This window comes from Aquarana catesbeiana, linkage group LG06, assembly GCF_042186555.1.
Source record: "Aquarana catesbeiana isolate 2022-GZ linkage group LG06, ASM4218655v1, whole genome shotgun sequence".
Lineage (NCBI taxonomy): Eukaryota > Metazoa > Chordata > Amphibia > Anura > Ranidae > Aquarana > Aquarana catesbeiana.
In genome coordinates, this window is record NC_133329.1 from 131556401 (window position 1) to 131578666 (window position 22266).

A 22266-nucleotide genomic window follows, 5' to 3' on the forward strand; every position below is an offset into this window, starting at 1 on the left:
ATCTTATCCCAATATAGGACTCAATCTATAAGCAGTATAGGCCACTGATGTTCGAAAATTTGTATAAAAATTACCGTTGTTTCGGTCGCTCGCAACTTCCGTTCCTATTTCCTCTGCTCACGTACTGCACATGCGTGTTAGCTTTATATACACTGCACATGCGTGAAACTCCACCTGCGTCGCCCGCCCCTGACGTTCTTTTTCACAAATAATCCCCGCCCCTTCTCTCTACAGTGCACAGTAGGAGCAACATGGCCGAGACAAAGCAGGTGTGTGTTAATTCTTCCAGTAATGAGGAAAGCCCAGAGCCTGAAACGTCGCGATCAGGGAATGAGAGATTGAGGGCCACCAATATGGCCTTTGAAGAGATGGTGGAGATGGTGTACATCTTGCGGAGGAACGATTATGATGGGAAGCATTGACCGTACACCCAGCCAAATTTGCGCAAGGCCAAAATCATGTCCAAAGTGGTGAAGACCCTGCTTCAGAATTTTGGGGTACGACGCTCCAAAGACAGATTGAGGAAAAGCTGGTCTGACCTTAAATTGAGGGAGCCGGATCAGTACAGAAGAATAAAGAAAGTTCTTCAAAAACGTAAGTACTTGTCATGTGTTCCTATTCTGATTATTAACTTGCATGCTGCTCCATGTGCTTTTCTTTACTATTGTGCAGTTTTAAATGGCTACTTTCATGTTCGTGTACACATGAATCGTTCGTAGGAAACATCGTTCGTAGGAAACATCGTTTGAAAATATATGCGGTGTATTTAGTTGATACAGGGTTTAAACAACATTTTGGTCTTGGTAATTTGTCTTATTAAAGAAGTTTAGGACATTGTTGTCTATATGTCTTTGAAACTAGAATGAATAGCAAACTTCATTCAGTGGAATGTAAGGAGAGGACACTCGGCAACTGTTTACAGACTCAGGAGCACTAGTGTGGGACACTAGAGAACATTTTTTAGGGTAACCCACACAGGGGCTCCAGGGGATACTTGGGGTGTCTCCATCTGTGAAACTTGGCCAAAAAAGGTAAGTATTGCAGTTTGTTTAAAAGGGAATTTTAATCATGTCTTCAACTTGGATCTCTTCCCAAACAGACAATTGTACACCACTTCTAAGCAATGTTTCATATTCCTATTTCTGGACTCAAATATCTGTGTGCTAAGTATACCTTTTGTTTAATTCTCATAGGGGAGAAAAGACTCAGACAGCAGGATCCCAGGGACCCCCGACCTCACTGGCCTGAATGGGAAATTAGCCCCCCCTCCTGAGGATGTTGAGGAAGGAGAGGTGGAGGAAGTGGGTAACATGGGCACCCCACCAGTTGAGTGTCTGACACCCCAGATTCAGGTAATCTATGTATGCCTGCATATTTCTAAATACATGTTTTTTCATCAATTTTAGGTGATGTTATGGTTGTGGAAGGGAAGCGGCGGAACAATTTCCAAGCGCCAGCGCCCCCCCGAGGATGTGGAGGAAGGAGAGGTGGAGGAAGGAGAGGTGGAGGAAGTGGGCAAGATGTGCACCCCACCAGGTGAGTGTCTGACACCCCAGCTTCAGGTAATCTATGTATGCCTGCATGTTTCTAAATACATGTTTTTTCATCACTTTTAGGTGATGTGCTGGTTGTGGAAGGGGAAGCATTTAAAACCGACAGCTCCCAAAGACTGATTGGCCAGATCATGGCCTGGAATGGGGAGATTGATGCCATGCGCAATAGCCTGGACATCATGCGCAATCGGCTGGACAATATGCAGCAGGACATGAAGAACATGATCAATGTTTTGGGGAGAATCAAATCCCTTTTTCCCAAAAAAAACATCGATCATGTTCTTCATTTCCTTTTTTGCTGACCACATTCTGGGCTTTTACTTTTTAATTATGCCTGTTTGTAAAAAAAAAATAAATAAAAAAAATAAAAAAGTTTTTTAAAACAAAAAAATATTGTTAATTTTTTTTTTTTTTCGAAATTTTTTCATAAACGCACATGTGAATGTGCACAGATTAAAAAGTTTGTGAATCAACAATGTGTGGCTTCTTCTTTCAATGCTCAATAACAGTTTTGTAAGTTATTTGGTGTTTATAGTGACAATGGGGCTTATTTACTGAAGGAAAATATACTTGGCACTACAAGTGCACTAGGAGAACCTAGGAGGCAGCCAAAAAGAAAGGCAAGCAATAAATACATTTCTAGATTTTACCTGATCATTATTTTTCATTCATAAAAATTAGACATTGTCTGGCATTGCAATTGCCCCCCTACCCGTAAAAAAATTAACATATTTATCCCAAATTTCACAGGCGCTTTGGGGGTCCAAGCCAGTACGGCCAGTATCCAGGCCTGTCAGAGGATTCTCTGTAAGTCTGGCCTCAGGCCCAACTGATGCAAGATAATTTCTTGAATTTTTGGGTAAAAAATTGTGCAGGATGCAGCATGCTAGGACAATATGATTAAGTTTGTAGTCTGCCATGTGGATTGCTGTCTGAAACAGGCGGAACCGGCTGGCCCACTATCCCGAAGGCATTCTCCACAACTCTTCTCACTCTGGCCAGCCGGTAGTTAAAAACCCTCCTCTTCGGGGTGAGGGTCCTTTGGAGGAATGACCTCATCAGGTGCTCGACCAGACCGAGGGCTTCATCTGCAATTAAGACAAAGGGGAGTCCTTCCACGTTATCCGCATCAGGTGGCAATCCCAGGCCACCACTCTGGAGACGCTGGTAGAATTCCGTCTGGGCGAAGACTCCTCCATCCGACATCCGGCCATTCTTCCCTACGTCCACATACAGAAATTCATATTGTGCCGACACTACCGCCATTAACACAATACTATGAAACCCCTTATAATTAAAATAGTATGACCCCGAATGGGGTGGTGGCATGATGTGGACGTTCTTCCCATCTATAGCCCCTCCACAGTTGGGAAAGTCCCAACGGGTGGCAAAATGGGATGCCACAGTCTGCCATTCCTGTGGCATTGAAGAAAACTGGGGAGTCAAACAAGAAAAAAAAAAAAAGTACTTTTGCACATAACATTGCAAGCACATTACACAAAAACATCCTTGCCCAATATCAGTATAACATTTATTTTAAGTATTATTTAAAGACTAAAATATAAGGCCCACTTATCAGATTCCTCACCCCCTCTGATGGCCCACTGATAAAATTTAAGGGGGGGGGGCTTATAAATTAATTTAAGGACACACAGACCATTTGGACACATTTTAGGGGGGGCTTATAAATTAATTTAAGGACACACAGACCATTTGGACACATTTTAGGGGGGGGGTTATAAATTAATTTAAGGACACATAGACCATTTGGACACATTTTTTTTGGGGGGGGGGCTTATAACTTAATTTAAGGACACACAGACCATTTGAACACATTTTTTTTGGGGGGGGGGCTTCTAAATTAATTTAAGGACACACAGACCATTTGGACACATTTTAGGGGGGGGGTTAAAAATTAATTCAAGGACACACAGACCAATTGGACACATTTTAGGGGGGCTTATAAATTAATTTAAGGACACACAGACCATTTGGACACATTTTAAGGGGATGTTTAGGCTAAATCACTACAATGGAGCTGACAAAATACATTATTAAGTGACTAGACTAGGTGGTTATGGGCCCAGCAGAGCATGCTGGGGAGGTTAGTGAAGGCAAATATGCATGAAGGATATAAAAGGAGCATTAAAAGCTTCCAGCATGCATGAGGAGAAAGGGGACATTCACATCATATTGCAATCATGGTAATTAGGGATTGAGGAAAGAAATACAATACAATAGCAAACATTAAATACAATAAAATGTGATGTTAAAGGATACATCTTCCCTTAATATAGTCCTTCTGCAGGACCTGAATGATGGCAGAACAGGTCTCTGGGATAAGGATCCCCAGAGCCTGGGGGGAGATGCCTGTCGAGAACTTGTGGTCCTGCGGGCTTCTCCCAGTCGCAATGTGGTGACTAGCCTCTGCTCCGCAGTGATGGCTTGCTCATGCAGGTATCCTGCCTGCTGATATAAGGGGTCAGCAAAGCCAACAAACGGTGAAAAATGGGGTCCGTCATCCTGAGAAAGTTCCTGAAATCATCAGGATTATTCTCACAGATCTCAAGAAGCAAAGGCCTGTGAGAGAATTGGTCATGCTGGAGCAACCAATTCTTCGTCCATGAACTCCTCCCCACCCTGTTCATGGACTGGACTTGGGTTGAAGAATGAATCCCAACACCAAGCCCAAGCAATGCACGAACTCTACAACGAGTATGTACACGCATAATGGCTTCAAAACGGTCAGCTGGTCAGAACAAACTTAACAGAATGCACTGAAGAACAGCAAGGCCTGTGAAGAGCGAGCTGAAAATCAGCAACGAGCAGACAAGAACACACTGAATAAACCAATGCGAACTGACTACGCGCACTGAAAAGCAGATACAAATCTCACAAGCACAAACTGGACAACAGTTAAATGATCTGAAAAATAGTCTGAAAAGCGCGAATCCTCTCTCACCAAACTTCTACTAACATGAGGTAAACACGAAATTAGCAGAAGGGGCCCAAAGGGTGGCGCACAAGCTATTGCACTTCCTTTTTACAGACTCGTTGGACCTGGTGTACGTCACCGCGTACTAGATGGTCGGACTTTGGTGTGATCGTGTGTAGGCAAGTCCGTTTCGGTGGAACTCTGTCGTAAGTCCGTCGAAAAGTCCGACGTGATTCAGTCCGTCGAAAGTCCAGTTGTGTGTACACGAAATTAGACATTCTTCAATTCCATTAAACGAGTTTTCAGATTCAAATATAGAACTCTGACCAGACTTGTGGATAATGGGGGGTTGGCTCTTTCTGATTGTCACAAGTATTATTTGGCCACCCAGCTTGTGACCGCCCATTGGTGGTTACAGCTGGACATGACCAACTCTGTAACGGTGCTGGAGGCAGCTATAGTTGGGTCTCTGGAGGCCTTGCAGGGTCTGTTGTTCAGGGGAACTAAAACCCCACATCAACTTACTCCTTCCATGCGTACCACCATACAAGCATGGAGGATGAGTGAAGCTCTGAGGGCGCCCCAATCAAACTCCTGGTCTCCTCACACCCCACTCTGGCTGAACCCTAACCTTTCGCAGTTCAACACCATACCAGATTCGCAGGCCTGGGCTAAATATAAAATAGTGAAACTGGAACTCATTATCACAAATAAAGAGCTGACCCCTTTTCACATTTTACGCACCAAACTTAATGTACCCACACATGCACATTTTAGGTACCTTCAAATTGCGCATGCCTATAGGTGTCAATTCCTGGGCCAGCCAGTTGAGTTATCATACTCAGAGCTTGAATCTACCCTTCGGGATAAGGACGTCCCAGCTCTATGGGTCCCTGCTTGTTGCTGCCAGTCCTGAATTGTCCTCCCTCCGCTGGATATGGGTGGGTGGCATCCAGGAACTGGATGATGACGACTGGAGGGAGATTTGAGACTTTCCCTTCTCCCATCTAGTTTCAGCAAGAGATAAACTGGTCCAGTACAAAATTCTGCACAGAGCTCACTACACACCCCACAGGCGCCATAGGATGTCGGGGGGCGGCATACTCTCCGTTGTATTGGCTTTGCTCACACCAGCCCGGAGAGTTTTTCCACATTTTTTGGAGCTGCCCAGCAATTCAGCATTGCTGGCAGGAGGTTATTCAGGTGATTGTAAAGGCCACCAAGACCCATGTTCCTTATGATCCTAAATGCTGTCTGCTGGGGTTGGTTGAACAATTGGAAATGATTAGAGCGCGAAAAATACTTATATACTTACTACTGTATTACGTTCGTAAAGCCATCACGATGACCTGGAAACAATCACCCCCCTTCTGCTAGATTTTGGAAAAGCCTGATAAATGCCAGCTTACCCTTATACAGGGCCATCTATTCGAACAGGGGTTGCTCACAAAAGTTTGATAAAGTGTGGACATGTTGGCTAGACGATGACACCACAGCAAGTGAAGAAGTAAGAAAGACCTAGCTTAGAAATATATTTCAAGTGAATGAACCCAGATATTCTTTCATTTAATTACCCTGCTAACACCAGTTTGAGCACAGATCCCCCCTGAGCTGGAGCCTCTCCCCACCTTGGGGTAGTAGTTTTAGTTGTTTGCGTTAAGTTGTACATAATACCAATGTTAAGGCATGTTGCTGTGACATGAGAATTGCCCCTGCGTGGGCTAGTTTTGTTTTGAATGAAACTGAAAACTCAATAAAAAAGATAAAAAAAAAATAAAAATGAAAGATACATACAAAGGACCCAATTATTGTGGTAACAATTATAACCAAAGTGTGTTGTCGAAGACAGTGATTACAGTACAATAAAGGATGAAATTACATCATAGTGTCTTGTCTTTGGTTCAAAACATTGAAATCTCTGATTATGTGTGTAGCATTACCCCCGAAGGAGCTGCTTTTGTTTGTTCAGTCCGTTACTCTGCCTCTCAACCCCAAGAATGGTCTCAATCCCTCTGGCACACCTGCTTGATAATATTAGTGTGGACCCCAGCAATAGAGAGAAAACACAGTAATGATAAATCATGAAGAATATTTACCGAGGCCCTGGCTTCGATCACATCACCAGCTGTGGTAGAAAATAGAGACTCACACACAATATCAATGAACTACTCAGATGTGTTTACTGAGGCAAAAGAATAAACACAGTCAAGGATATGAATGGACACAATGTATGATTGACAAAAATATTATTCAGGGCACATACACATGTACTTGTAACCTGATGATAACCTGAGAGGGTATATGCGAACAGGTGCACAGGGAGCTAGGCCCTCAATACCTTTAACACATGTATTGAATACCTTCCCACTGAGGCCTCAGCACACAGACCAATACACAAAAAGAATGCACAACAGTGAATACAGTAACACAATGTAAGTTCTAACTATATTCCACTAAATGGTTCCCTCTAGGTTGCAGTTCAGAGCAATTCTCCAATGTATAGCAGTGATGCTTTGAATAGGAATAAAGTGGTCAAAGTTCCTTAAATTAATGTTGTCTTCAGCTAGCTCATATTATACTACAGTGTTGACTTGTGCACTTATTTGTAATCCAAGGGAAACAACAAGAGCAATAACTGTATAATAGGATGCTATGGATTTCTTAGCTGAAGAACTGTTCCCACTTGTAAATTCCTTCTTGTATGTGAGTAACACAGTACTGCCCTTACAGCACAGGGGAGAAAAGCAACGCCCCAGAGTTTCTGGTTTCAAGATATTCAGGTGCAGCAGATCCATCGCTGTGGAACTAGAAGTCTCATCAGCAGTCTGTAGGAAAGAAACTCAATCAGCAATACTACAGTCACTACTTTGAATGGGCATGTGCCCTCTCACCATGGTGGATCCCAACAGGCTGATCCGTCCAGAATTTGTCTCTGTATCTTGGCTCTGTATACTGTGTTCTCCCACTCTACAAGATTCTGGTCCGGCCGCACCTAGAGTATGCTGTCCAGTTCTGGGCACCAGTCCTCAGGAAGGATGTACTGGAAATGGAGCGAGTACAAAGAAGGGCAACAAAGCTAATAAAGGGTCTGGAGGACATTGGTTATGAGGAAAGGTTGCGATCACTGAACTTATTCTCTCTGGAGAAGAGACGCTTGAGAGGGGATATGATTTCAATATACAAATACCATACTGGTGACCCCACAATAGGGACAAACTTTTTCGCAGAAGGGAGTTTAACAAGACTCATGGCCACTCATTAAAATTAGAAGAAAAGAGGTTTAACCTTAAACTAAGTAGAGGGTTCTTTACTGTAAGAGCGGTAAGGATGTGGAATTCCTTTCCACAGGTGGTGGTCTCAGCAGGGGGCATCGATAGTTTCAAGAAACTATTATATAAGCACCTGAGCGACCACAACATACAGGGATATACAATGTAACACTGACATATAATCACACACATGGGTTGGACTTGATGGATTTGTGTCTTTTTTCAACCTCACCTACTATGTAACTATGTAACTATGTGTCTTTGCTCTGTATAATGGCGGCCAACCGACTCTCCTCACGCTGGGACGGTTCACCACTGGTGAAGATGCACCTCGATATTCACCTGGGATCCCCCTCTCTCAGGCAGGACATCCCAACTCACAGCGGAGGTCTGAATCGCATGGGGAAATCTTCTGAGAGAGCCAGCATCTCTCCCTCAGGTCTGGCCTCTTCACTCCCTCATGACTGACTGAACTTTTTCCTCAGGACACAAAATGGAGTCCTTTACTTTCCTCTCTGCAAAGAATCACGGGGTTTGCAGTTCTCCCTGTTTACCAGTCTATGGGGCCGTTTTGTGTGAGAACTTCATGTCCCAGAATCCATAGCTGCTCACCCCCTGGTCTGTACAATCTCTTCCATTGGCTGTTGTAACTCTGCTTCTAATTGGTTCTCCTCTTCCAGCCATTAGGAGCACAATAGAAGTCACTGAATCCAGAGCTGTGTGTGTGTGTCAGCTCATATTACGCTACCTCAGTTAGTGAAAACAGGAAGGAGGAGGGGGGGGGTGCGGAAAAAGCCCAGACATGACAGGCAACTTTTCTCCCTAACGGAAGCTGGAAAGCCTGTGTACATTGTTCTGGCCAACTTGGCGAGATTTGCGGGTTATATTGTGAGACACCCGCTACATGTGAATATGTAGTCTCTGTATATATGTTGGGGTACTATTCCAAGCAATCCCAGGAAACAGACCAGAAAATGAGAGAAGTAAATTAGAGATAGGGTAGGGTTATAATCAACTTAGAAGGGAAAGGTGGGTTTCGTCTTCTGTAAAAAATCTGCCGATCTGTACCTATATAAGCTCAGCTCCCAGTGCTCAGCTGACTTGTCAACTATCTTCTCTCTCTGGCTCACAGTTATAGTGGGCGGGGCTGAGCACTCCTGCTGACATCAGCCGGGGAGGAGGGGGAGAGAGAAGAGAGAGCCGACAGTAAGCTGAATGCCTGGAGCCGTGCTTATATAGGTACAGATCGGCAGATTTTTTACATTACACAGTCACAGGGACACATTATTATGGTACAGAGGTGATAAGACGATTTAGTAGAAGTTATGAGAGCAGCTGAAGCAGGAAGGGGGTGGTGGGGGCGTGGGAGCTGGTACAAGCAGACAGGCAGGCAAGGAAGGGAGGGGGAGGAGGACAGAGGAGACACAGGAGAGCAGGGCTGCGGATGATAGAATCACGTAAACGGACCATGGTGTCAGGACTCAGCAGCCCTGATTATAGTGGTCAGTTTACAGGGGGGGAAGGTATAGCCAGGCAGGATCAGCCAGGTATTTCAGATGTTGAGTGGTTGTGGATGTGGTTATGACTAAGGCCTTATAGGCTGAAATGCGTCAACTGTTCTCATTTGTGTTTGGTCACTGTGGCTTATCAATAAATATTACACTTTTTAAGAGCAATCACCGGAGTGCGGATCATCTTTTCCTCATTTCCCTACTCAGCCAGCAACTGTGGATCGAGCACCCGGGATCTCTGCTTTCTATGTGATGTATGGGTAGTAGCACTGACTCTTTTGTTTATATTTCAGATGTTACAGGGGGCCAAATGACACAGCACAAGCACTGTGCTGTACAACATGCTTTAAGGGAACAGGATCTGTTTTTTGTTTTTTTTTTGGGTTAACAAACTTTTTAAGCAAGGGATATAAACAACCAATTTTGCATTCCAACAAGCAACTAAGGCTGAATTAACATGTCAGTGGAAGATTGAAAAAAAGCTCCAGCAGGGATATCCTATGGATTAATACATAAATAGTATTGCAATGTGAGTACCAACTACAAGGAGGATTTTAGACATTCCTTGTGTAGGCCAAGTGTGCATCATTTAGTGATCTGTGAGGAACAATATATCCATAAAGCCCATATTTTATCAAATTTGTAATACTTATCTTGGCTTGTGAAAATCTATCTTTCCACTTACACCATTTTTGGCAAGTCCAATGTCCCATTATGTATGTCCAATGTACATCCAATGTGTGTATATACACGTTGCACTCAACAGTGCTCATACAACATAAACATTTAACTATTGATTTCAATATATCTCCAGGACTGACTGACCAGGGCTTATGGTGACAGTTTAGAAGAAAATTTGAGACTCATTAGTCTCTATTTGGCTCATATAGGTTTATTGGGATGTCTTAGGCCCCCATTCACACCTAGCATTTGGAATCGTAGGCAGAATTGGCACAATTCTGCCCGGGATTCCAAGTCGCACTGAAATTGCGGCAGAGCACGCAATGGGTATTTGAGTATTATTCACCCATTGAATTATAGTACAGATGGAAGGATTTCTTATAGTCCCATCATTGATGAATGTTGACAAATTAAAGTGTATCACAATGAATGAACAGTTACACTCTGTACCACTGATGGACTTCTGCATACGCGACTTCAAAGTTGTAATATGCATTAGACTTTTTATATATTTTAGGTGACTTATTAATAAAAATAAAGTTTTAACAAAAATATTTTTAAGGACATGTTTGTGCATACCTAGAAAGTCCCATATGTTTTGGTTCAATAGTCATGTAGTTATTTACTTGTTTAGTCTAGGAATAAGGTGAGGTGAATTACTCACCTTGTTCTTGAGGTGAGGATGCCCAGGGCCTGCCCAAATCCCTGGAACATTAGAGAGCAGACAAGAGTGCCTGCTGTCAAGAGAATGAGGAGTAAGATAAAAATGTTACCTTATTCATCAGGCCTTGTCTAAAAGAGCAAATACCCATGCTGTGGGGAGAGACCCACTACAAGTGAACTTTTCAGTATAGCTGGACTTAAGCTTTAATTTGCACAGTACTACATCCCCAATGCATTCTGATTAACATACAGGTTATATAATGTAAAGCCCTCCTTAATACATCATGAGGGCGGATGTTTTTTGGATTATTTTTATAAATGAAAGTGAGTACTTTTTGGGTGAACTGAAAAATGAGAGAGTAATTAAAAGATAAAGAGGCTGCATACTCAGTAAGTGAAAGTGCTTAAAAAACAAGGTTTTAATATTACATTCAATTGTTATAAATAGAATGCACAGAACTGTGTGACCATATGAATCTGTGTTCATAACAGGTGGCTCAGTGAAATGGTCTTAAGGGATAACCTGCTCTCCTAAGCTCTTCACTTTTGTGTTCTCCGTGCATATACAGTAGTTCGTTTATACATATGGACATTTAAGCTCAGGCTATATGTAGGAACCCCGCCCTATGCTGGAATGTCGCTAGCTAAATTTGGTGTTCTTTTTGCAGCCAGGCTGTAGCTAGTATGAGTTTTGTTTGCTTGCTCAGAATGTAAAAAATCAATATCTGAGTTATAAATATTTATTCTCTGCAGCCAGTCACTGAAACGTTTTGTTCAGTGATGGGGTTGAGAGAAAGTAATAAATGTTTGAAGCAACTTTCCAGGATATACGCTCCACCTGGAGCGTATATCCAGAGGAGCTGGGCAGGAAAATGGCTGTCTGGGTCGAAACATCTGTAAAATAATTTTGGATGCTGAAGAGTGTCTCACAGAAGTTGGGTAGAAGCAAAAAGGATGCAACTGCTCACAAATCAAGGTACCCTCTGTCTGCTATCAAAGGGTCAAGTTGTTTAGAGAAAGAGAAAGGTCCACTGAAACTTGTTGTAGATCTGATTTGGCTGCTCCTAAAGAGTCAAACTACTATCAGCCAAGCTTGAGAAAGGCTAACACCAGCTACACTAAATTGCAGTTGGGAATGCAAGATTCACTCTGCTACCTGTGTAGACCAGTTCTGTTGATTTTTTATGTATCCTGCACCTCTAAACCTTTCTCCTAGAGTTGGGTTCAGCAACATATTGTAAAAGGCTAAAGTGACTGGCATCCAACTTTTTCACCACATTAAACACCAAGAACAAAACACCCAAGGCTGAAATTTTATCCTGCCACACCACCTAGGTGTCATTCCACACCACCCCAAAAGGCAGAGTGCTACATATACCTAGAATGATAATGTAAACTTAAAAAAAGAAAAGTGGTATTACAGTTAGCTTGTTGCCTATTGTTAAAAAGGGGGATTTGAGACATATATTGCAGAACGTGGCACCACATCCAATGATAACTGAGTGAAAACAGAAAAAAGATGAAAAAAGTATTTCACATATATAATTCTTTTATTTCTGAGTGATATACAATTGTCAAAATGGAATATTATCTAGATGATGGTCTCAAAAACATTTTTTGAATGATGTATAACAATCCAATATGATACATTTATATATGAACTCAATAGTGATTATGATATATTTCTTAGTACCAAATAAGTCCTCCTGAAGAAGCTAAAGGTGAAACGCGTACCGATCCATTGGCACTGATATTAAAGTTTTGTATGCTTGGCCTTTAAGCCAGAAGGAATCTTCTAGGACTACCTGGCCTACCATTCTCATAGGCCAGCCATGCGACTTCCCCGTTTCAGCTTCCTCATCTGTTCTCTTGTAGAGACAGTGTACTTTTTCAGATATGTTCATGTATATATATTACCTTATTATCTTTTTTCCAAACATACCGTATATACTCGAGTATAAGCTGAGTTTTTCAGCACTTTTTTTGTGCTGAAAATGCCCCCCTCGGCTTACACTCGAGCCAAGCACTTTTCTGCAGCAGAGAATGACATTTTCAAACCAACTTTGGGGTCCTGTACCTTGGGGCCACTTGGTGCTAGGAACCCAGTGAAACTAGCACTACAACATATCCAGAGCTGGGGTTCCTAGCACCAAGTGGCCCCCCAAATATGGGGCCCCAAAGTCGGTTCGGAAAATGTCATTCTCTGCTGCAGAAGTGCATGAACAGATTTTGGGGCCCCGTATCTCAGGGCCACTTCGTGCTAGGAACCCCCCCTGGATATGTTGTAGTGCTAGTTCCACTGGGTTTGCACACCAAATTTGGGGTTCCTAGCACCAAGTGGCCCCGAGATACGGGGCTCCAAAGTCGGTCAACTGTGTCCATCTGCAGCAATGTCATTTCGGGGCCCTTTGGGTCCAGAGACCCCAAATTTTGGCTGCAGCTAGGGGGCATCTAGGAACCCTTAACTACCGAGTTTGAAGTTTGGGGGACCTATGGCTGCAAATGGGCACAGTGAGGCATGCAAATGGGCACAATGAGGCTGCAAATGGTCATTGTTGACCCTCTTTTCCACTTACAGTAGCTGCGCATTTCTCACCCTAGGCTTATACTCGAGTCAATAAGTTTTGCCAGTTTTTTGTGGTAAAATTAGGTGCCTCGGCTTATATTCAGGTCGGCTTATACTCGAGAATATACATTATGTGTTTTTTAATGTGATTCAAATAAGTTATATATTTTTACAAAATACGAGACCATTCTTCTTTCCTATTTGGGATTATAGTGGCAACCTTCAAAGTCCGTTTTCTTGTTGCCCACTGTTGTCAGGAAAAGAAATTATTACCTGTCTTCTCTGTTGCCCCTATGTCCCTTTTTCTTCAGCTGCTTGATTTACTCACAATTTCATTGGAGCAGACAGACAAGGCAACCAGAAAAGATGACAGATTGTGTATCTCTTACTTTTCTACCTTAGGCAGAGATCCATGGGATGTTATGTTAGAAGCCCGAAAGCGGGTGTATAGTTCCAAAGTGATTGCAGATCATTTGTAATCATTTGTAATATATTATTACGATTTATATGTTATTTAAAACTTCAGGATCCTGTGTATTTGAGTCTGCTCCTATTGGAGGTCAGTTTCTAAGAAGCAAAGCAATATAAAAGGAATACTAAAGTAGGGCAATGCGTGGATAACAAAATCTCTGAGAAGAATCCAAATGTTGAATTGAATTTTACTGCATAGCAGCACTTACAGTCTATGATTGTTAAGACCATCTAATAAAACAAAAGCAGGTAAAACGTCCTCCTGCCCTATGTCATGTGGTACATAGTTACATTTTAGGGTTACATACATGGAAGTGAAGCTCAGGTCTATTTTGATGGTTTTACTTTTGTTCTTTCTTCCACAAATATTTTACACTGACTATGGACAGATGAATAAAATCTGGCCTGCAATAACACTAGCAACTAGTATTACCAAGGACTTACAGTTCTTTAGAGCTATGAAGTTAAGACTAAAAGCAAGTATAGTATATGGCATAGATATGATAGTACATCTCCAAATAAGGTGTTTCCAGTGAAGGGTACTACTAATATAGCATACAACGACATTTTAAACAATCGTGTACTTCCAATCCTGTAGTAGCAGTTTAGGGGAAACCCTTTTCAATTCTAGCACAACTGTCCCCCTGTGCACAAAGCCAGGTCCATAAAGACATGGTTGGATGAGTTTGGTTTGAAGGTAGTTAAATACACTGCACAAAGCTCTGACCTCAAACTTATTTAGAAACTGACCTCACAAATGTTCTTTTGGCTGAATGGGCATACTCCTAAATCATCTGGAAAGCCTTCTTGGAAATGCTGAAAACTGAGCGGTCAGAGGTCTTTGATAGGATCAATGCTGCATCCACCTAGGTGAGTAAAAAAGTTTTTTTCCTTTGAAAGTCAATACTTCTCTTTTAAGATATAATACTTCTCTTTTTAAGATATACTATATATATATATATATATATATATATATAATCTTAAAAGATTATCTATATATAATATATCTATATATAATATATCTTAAAAGAGAAGTATTGACTTTCAAAGAAAAACTGCTGATCGCTCAGTCTTCAGCATTCTGCTCTCCTCCAAGCTCACTGGAGCGCTGGGCTGTGACATGAGCTGACAGTGGGTTTTCAGCTTTAACAATTGCCCCCCACCCCCCACCCCCCAGCATTGGTGGTCAGTTCCTGGCTGTAACAATAATTAACAGCACTGGTGGTCAGTGGCTGGCTGTTAAAATAGCCCCCAGCTTTGGTGGTCAATGGCTAATAATTATGGTTAATAATAATCCCCCCATTATTAATGACTGGAGGTAACAATGAAGAACCCTCCCCCTCAGGATTGGTGTTCAATGGCTCGCTGTACAATTACCCCCCATCCAGCTTTGGTGGTCAGTGACTGATGGTAACAATAACTCCCAGTATTGGTTTGCAATGGCTGGATGTAACAATGAACCCTCCTCCCTGCATTGGTGGTCTATGGCTGACTGTGACAATTTCCCCTCCCACCAGTGTTGAAGGCCAGTGGCTGTCTGGAACAATAACCCCTCAGCATGGTGCTCAGTGGTTAGCTGTAAAAATAACCCCCCAAGCTTTGGTGATCAGCGGCTGCCAGAAGCAATAACCCCCTTCAGTATTGGTGGTCAATGGCTGGAGGCAACAATAAACCCATCTTTGTCACGGGTATTGGTGGTCTTTGTCTGACTGTAACAATTACCCACCCCCCAGTATTGGTGGCCAGTGGCTGGTTGGAGGTGTGTCAGAGAAGTTCCCATAATGGACGCAGTGCTGGGCGCTCTGGTGCGTGCTGGTGCACGCTGGTGCACGCATTCCTGTGTGCGCTGTTGTGCGGCCTATTTAAACTGTTAGTGCACTTTGCTAGGTGCTGTCTGATCTGCAGCTTCCTGTGTCCTTGCTCCTGTTACTCTTGAACGCTTGATCTCCTGACTACCCAGCTTGCCCCTTGGATTATCCTTTGTCTTCTGCCTGCACCTGACCTCGGCCTGCCTTGACTCTGAATCTGCCTGCTCCTCTCTACTTGGTTGCCCGCCTGTTGCCAACCCTGCCTGTGACCCGACCTGCCTGCTCCACTACTGCTCTGCATCTGCTGCCTGTGTGCCAGCTTGCCTGCCTGTTGTCAAGTGATCACCAAACCTCCAGCACCTGGATCCTGAGTCGGCTCTTCTGCTACCACCTGCCAGGCTCTCATACCACTCTGCACTCCCGTGCCTCCTGTCTATACTACCAGGGGCCGCGAGTCAGACACGTATCATTATACCAATTGTACATAATTCCAATAGATTCTATAACAAATTATTTATTTTTTTTAAACTATGCTCTTGATAATAATTAAGACCTTTTTTTTATATATCTGAGGTCATCCTATATTAACCTGGTCTAAGTTGGTTTTATTCTCTCTTATACAATGTATGACGCAATCTTTTGAATAGTTAGATGCATGCTAAAATTGTTTTAGTTAAACTACTTTTAGTTTATGTTGGAACTACAACTCAATATTATTACCATATATGTGATCTTTTCTTTTGTTGCCACCATATGTACTTAAGTATAGTAATTGTTAAAGTTCAATAGACAAATTTGACAAGAAAAATCAATTGCAAACTGCATATGTTGTAATTTTTGAAAATTTGCAATTGTCTATATTCTGGGTGTGGCAACAACATGGTAGCTCTTAGGTCTCATAATAAAGAAAACATCTGCAGTGAGGTCCAAGCTTTCCCTTTTCACTCCTGGTGGAGGAGTGAATGTAAATTTCTGTAGCATTCCTGTGAAGAACAAGAAAAGCTCCATCCTGGCCAGACTTTCCCCAGCACACACCCTGCGTCCTGTGTGTAAAATAAGAATAAATGGTTATCAGGGCAAAGTTAATATTAAAATGGACACTCTATTTTCATTCACTTCCCAGCCCATGTGTAATTAGTGCAGCATTTGCATCTATTGCTGTTGTGTTTAGACTCGGGCAGGCAATGTCCTTCAAAGCATCAACGAGGATGGGGACTACATCAGACTGGCCCTTACTCGCTTTCACTTACATAGTATTTTTGTCTTCCTCTGAAGTATACTGACCACCACACAAAGCAATCGTAGATCTCACCCCTTGTCTTCTGCAATCCCATCTCAAAGATACCAATACAGCCCTTATCCTCTAAACCAACTGCTTTATAGTGTCATGTAGTACAGTGGACCCTCTGTGCCACCAATAAGGAGTCTGGTACATCACCAAGGTGCAATCCCATGGTATCAAGCAGAAGGTCAGGACAAGCAGCAGGCAGAAGCAGAATCAGTGGGTAGTTCCAGCTTCAACCAAAGTATCCAGAGGAACTGGAAACAAGCACCTTTGATCAGGCTCAGATGGACTGCTTTAAATTCACTTTAAGGTCTGTTTACTGGCACAAGGTATGAAGAGCACAGTGTGAGTATACCACAGTCCAGGTGGGGGCAGAGGAAAGAGTGCAGGTCCAGCTGGTCTAAACTTCTAAAACACAGCAGAAGGAAGAAGGCATCTAATGCCGTGTACACACGTGTGGACTTTTCGACCGGACTGGTCCGACGGACCGAATCCGGTGGACAATCCGACCATATGTGGGCTCCATCGGACCTGCAGCGGACTTTTTCGGTCAAAAATCTGACAGACTTTAGATTTGGAACATGTTTCAAATTTGTCCGACGGATTCGAGTGAGGTCAAAAAATCCGCTCGTCTTTATGCTAGTCCGACGAACGAAAATCCACACTAGGGCAGCTACTGGCTATCAACTTCCTTATTTTAGTCCGGTCGTACGTCATCACGCACGAATCCATCGGACTTTGGTGTGATCGTGTGTAGGCAAGTCCGTTTGTTCAAAAGTCAGTCGGAAGTCCATCGGAAAGTCAGTCGGAAAGTCAGTTGGACCAGTCCGGTCGAAAAGTCCGCACGTGTGTACGCGGCATAACTGTCAGCGACTTACACTCAATGTGCAACCACAGGCAGATTGTTTCACATAGGTAGTATACAGTATATTACTTGCAAATAAGTTAGAGAAGTGCATCTACAGTATGCTGTTCTTTCTTTATTTAATAAGTGCAGGTAAGCTGTTAGTGGGCTCTGATGCATCCCTTGTAATAAAACTTGTGTAGTCAGCAATTTATTTACTCACCTTTGGAGAAAGCAAAGAATTCATCTCTCTTTAGAAACTTCCCATCAGCATCAAGGAAATGATTGGGGTTAAATTCCCTAGGACTCTCCCATTTGGTTTCATCATATAGAATTGATGTAAAAAGAGGGACCACTGGGGTTCCCTGTTAAGAAAATAAGAGATAAGATCATTTTTAATTCCAATATCAGAAGCAACAATAACTACTAAGCATAACTACTAACAGATATATGTAAGGAGTAGGGAAGAGCTCGATGTTTGGGTTGAACATAAGTTCGACTCGAACATCAGGTGTTTGCCCTTTCACAGAAAGAATGATGGTGATTGGCTAATGCATGCACCTGACCGGCATGCTTTGGCCAATCCCAGTGTCCTCTGCTAAGAGAGCCATAATTGGCCAAAGGCAGGGTGCCTTTGGCCAATCATGGCTCAGGGGGACTAAGTTCACGCCCCATACTATATATGGCTGCTTACACGGCGGCCGTGTGTAGTATTTTTGGCGTGAACAGAGAGATAGCTTGAATTAGATTAAGCAGGTAAGTTGTTCAGTTAGTGGCAATGTATTTCATATATATACACATTCAGTCTAGTATATACTGTGTATATATATATATATATATATATATATATATATATATATATATATATATATATATATATACACATACATACATACATACACACACACACACATATACATACACACACACATACTCTACATTTAGCATAGACAATATTTTTAGTGTTTACTCGATATTCAGTCAGTGCAGGCAGTGTATTAGTATATATATATATATATATATATATATATATATACACTCAGCATCCAGTGTAGTCTATATCTACAGTGCATTCGGTGGTGTACTATTTCTAATACACTTCAGGCGGTGTATTAATATATATATACACATACAGTCTCGTATGTGTATATATGTCTATATCTATAGATATATATCTATATATACACTGCATTCTTTGTAACCTATATCAACAGTGCATTCAGTGGTGTACTGTTTCTACTACACTTCAGGCGGTGTACACAGTATCTAATACAGTGTGTACAGTTTCTACTACACTTAAGGGGCTGTACACAGTATCTAATACAGTTTGTACAGTTTGTAATACACTTCAGGTGGTGTACACAGTATCTAATACAGTGTGTACAGTTTCTACTACACTTCTGGTGGTGTACACAGTATATAATACAGTGCAGCAGTTTTACAGTTTCTAATACAGTGCAGGCAGTGTACACAGTATCTAATACAGTGTGTACAGTTTCTACTACTTTTCTGGTTGTGTACACAGTATCTAATACAGTGTGTACAGTTTCTAATACACTTCAGGCAGTGTACACAGTTTCTACTACACTTCTGGTGGTGTACACAGTACACAATACATTGCAGCCATCGTACAGTTTCTAATACAGTGCAGACAGTGTACACAGTATCTAATACAGTGTGTACAGTTTCTACTACTTTTCTGGTGGTGTACACAGTATCTAATATACATTTTAGAGTTTCTAATACAGTGTGTACAGTTTCTACTATACTTCTGGTGGTGTACACGGTATACAATACAGTGCAGCCCTTGTACAGTTTCTAATAAGTGAAGGTGGTGTACACAGTGTCTAATTGTCAGAAACCATGAAATCAGGCCGAGACAGAAGTACAGTTAAATCACACTTGTTTAATAATAAAAGTAAAAAGAACAAACGTAGTCAAAACATAGCCAAAGTTCAGTAACCGGAACGGATAATCAGCCAAGCCAGAAGTCAATCAAGGTATCAATGTAGTGGAACAGCAAGCAGGATCTGGAGCCAGAAGGGATGTCAGCAAAGCAAGTCTTGAACAGGATCGCAGGAGATTCTCAAGGAGTTGAGGAACTAGAGGAGTTTCTGTGATGTGACCAAGGTGAAGGCAGAGCGCCTCTGGACTGGACAACTTAAGTAGGCAGGAGAGATAGGAGCTGGCAATTAGCCGACAGCTGAGCGGCCAGCTCAGAGAAGGAAGGGCTGAGCCCACCCCTGACACTAATACAGTGTGTAAAGTTTCTGCTACTTTTATGGTGGTGTACACAGTATCTAATACAGTGTGTACAGTTTCTGCTACTTTTCTGGTGGTGTACACAATATCTAATACAGTGTGTACAGTTTCTAGTACACTTCTGGTGATGTACACAATACAGTGCAGCCGTAGTACAGTTTCTAATACAGTATAGGCGGTGTACACAGTATCTCATACAGTGTGTACAGTTTCTACTACACTTCAGTTGGTGTACACAGTATAAAATACAGTGCAGCCGTTGTACAGTTTCTAATAGAGTACAGGCAGTGTACACTGTATCTAATACAGTGTGTACAGTTTCTACCACTTTTCTGGTGGTGTACACAGTATCTAAAACAGTGTGTACAGTTTCTAATGCACTTCAGGCGGTGTACACAGTATCTATCACAGTGTGTACAGTTTCTACTACACTCCTGGTGGTGTATACAGTATCTAATAAACTTAAGGGGCTGTATATATATATATATATATATATATATATATATATATATATATATATATATACACATACAGTCTCGTATGTGTATATATGTCTATATCTATAGATATATATCTATATATACACTGCATTCTTTGTAACCTATATCAACAGTGCATTCAGTGGTGTACTGTTTCTACTACACTTCAGGCTGTGTACACAGTATCTAATACAGTGTGTACAGTTTCTACTACACTTAAGGGGCTGTACACAGTATCTAATACAGTTTGTACAGTTTGTAATACACTTCAGGTGGTGTACACAGTATCTAATACAGTGTGTACAGTTTCTACTACACTTCTGGTGGTGTACACAGTATATAATACAGTGCAGCAGTTTTACAGTTTCTAATACAGTGCAGGCAGTGTACACAGTATCTAATACAGTGTGTACAGTTTCTACTACTTTTCTGGTTGTGTACACAGTATCTAATACAGTGTGTACAGTTTCTAATACACTTCAGGCAGTGTACACAGTTTCTACTACACTTCTGGTGGTGTACACAGTACACAATACATTGCAGCCATCGTACAGTTTCTAATACAGTGCAGACAGTGTACACAGTATCTAATACAGTGTGTACAGTTTCTACTACTTTTCTGGTGGTGTACACAGTATCTAATATACATTTTAGAGTTTCTAATACAGTGTGTACAGTTTCTACTATACTTCTGGTGGTGTACACAGTATACAATACAGTGCAGCCCTTGTACAGTTTCTAATAAGTGAAGGTGGTGTACACAGTGTCTAATTGTCAGAAACCATGAAATCAGGCCGAGACAGAAGTACAGTTAAATCACACTTGTTTAATAATAAAAGTAAAAAGAACAAACGTAGTCAAAACATAGCCAAAGTTCAGTAACCGGAACGGATAATCAGCCAAGCCAGAAGTCAATCAAGGTATCAATGTAGTGGAACAGCAAGCAGGATCTGGAGCCAGAAGGGATGTCAGCAAAGCAAGTCTTGAACAGGATCGCAGGAGATTCTCAAGGAGTTGAGGAACTAGAGGAGTTTCTGTGATGTGACCAAGGTGAAGGCAGAGCTCCTCTGGACTGGACAACTTAAGTAGGCAGGAGAGATAGGAGCTGGCAATTAGCCGACAGCTGAGCGGCCAGCTCAGAGAAGGAAGGGCTGAGCCCACCCCTGACACTAATACAGTGTGTAAAGTTTCTGCTACTTTTATGGTGGTGTACACAGTATCTAATACAGTGTGTACAGTTTCTGCTAATTTTATGGTGGTGTACACAATATCTAATACAGTGTGTACAGTTTCTAGTACACTTCTGGTGATGTACACAATACAGTGCAGCCGTAGTACAGTTTCTAATACAGTATAGGCGGTGTACACAGTATCTCATACAGTGTGTACAGTTTCTACTACACTTCAGTTGGTGTACACAGTATAAAATACAGTGCAGCCGTTGTACAGTTTCTAATAGAGTACAGGCAGTGTACACTGTATCTAATACAGTGTGTACAGTTTCTACCACTTTTCTGGTGGTGTACACAGTATCTAAAACAGTGTGTACAGTTTCTAATGCACTTCAGGCGGTGTACACAGTATCTAATACAGTGTGTACAGTTTCTACTACACTCCTGGTGGTGTATACAGTATCTAATAAACTTAAGGGGCTGTACACAGTATCTAATGCAGTTTGTACAGTTTCTAATACACTTCAGGTGGTGTACACAGTATGTAATGCAGTGTGTACAGTTTCTACTACACAGTATCTAATACAGTGTGTGCAGTTTCTAATACACTTCAGGCGGTATACAAAGTATCTAATACAGTGTGTACAGTTTCCATTACACTTCTGGTGGTGTACACAGTATCTAATACAGTGCAGCTGTTTTACAGTTTCTAATATAGTGCAGGCGGTGTACACAGTATCTAATACAGTGTGTACAGTTTCTAATAC

At 41.9% G+C, this 22266-nt stretch overlaps 1 protein-coding gene across 1 annotated transcript in view; it reads right to left on the reverse strand.

Moving 5' to 3' along the window:
• Window positions 1-15573: 15573 nt before the first annotated feature.
• LOC141148929 (cytochrome P450 2W1-like) overlaps window positions 15574-22266 on the reverse strand; it is a 49917-nt gene continuing 43224 nt past the window's right edge. Inside the window, exons 8-9 of the mRNA XM_073636821.1 lie at window positions 17810-17951; window positions 15574-16500 (exon numbers count right to left, since the gene is read on the reverse strand). Of these exons, the coding sequence (XP_073492922.1) occupies window positions 16313-16500; window positions 17810-17951 (330 nt within the window). The 3' untranslated portion in view covers window positions 15574-16312. The remainder of the gene's footprint in view (window positions 16501-17809; window positions 17952-22266) is intronic.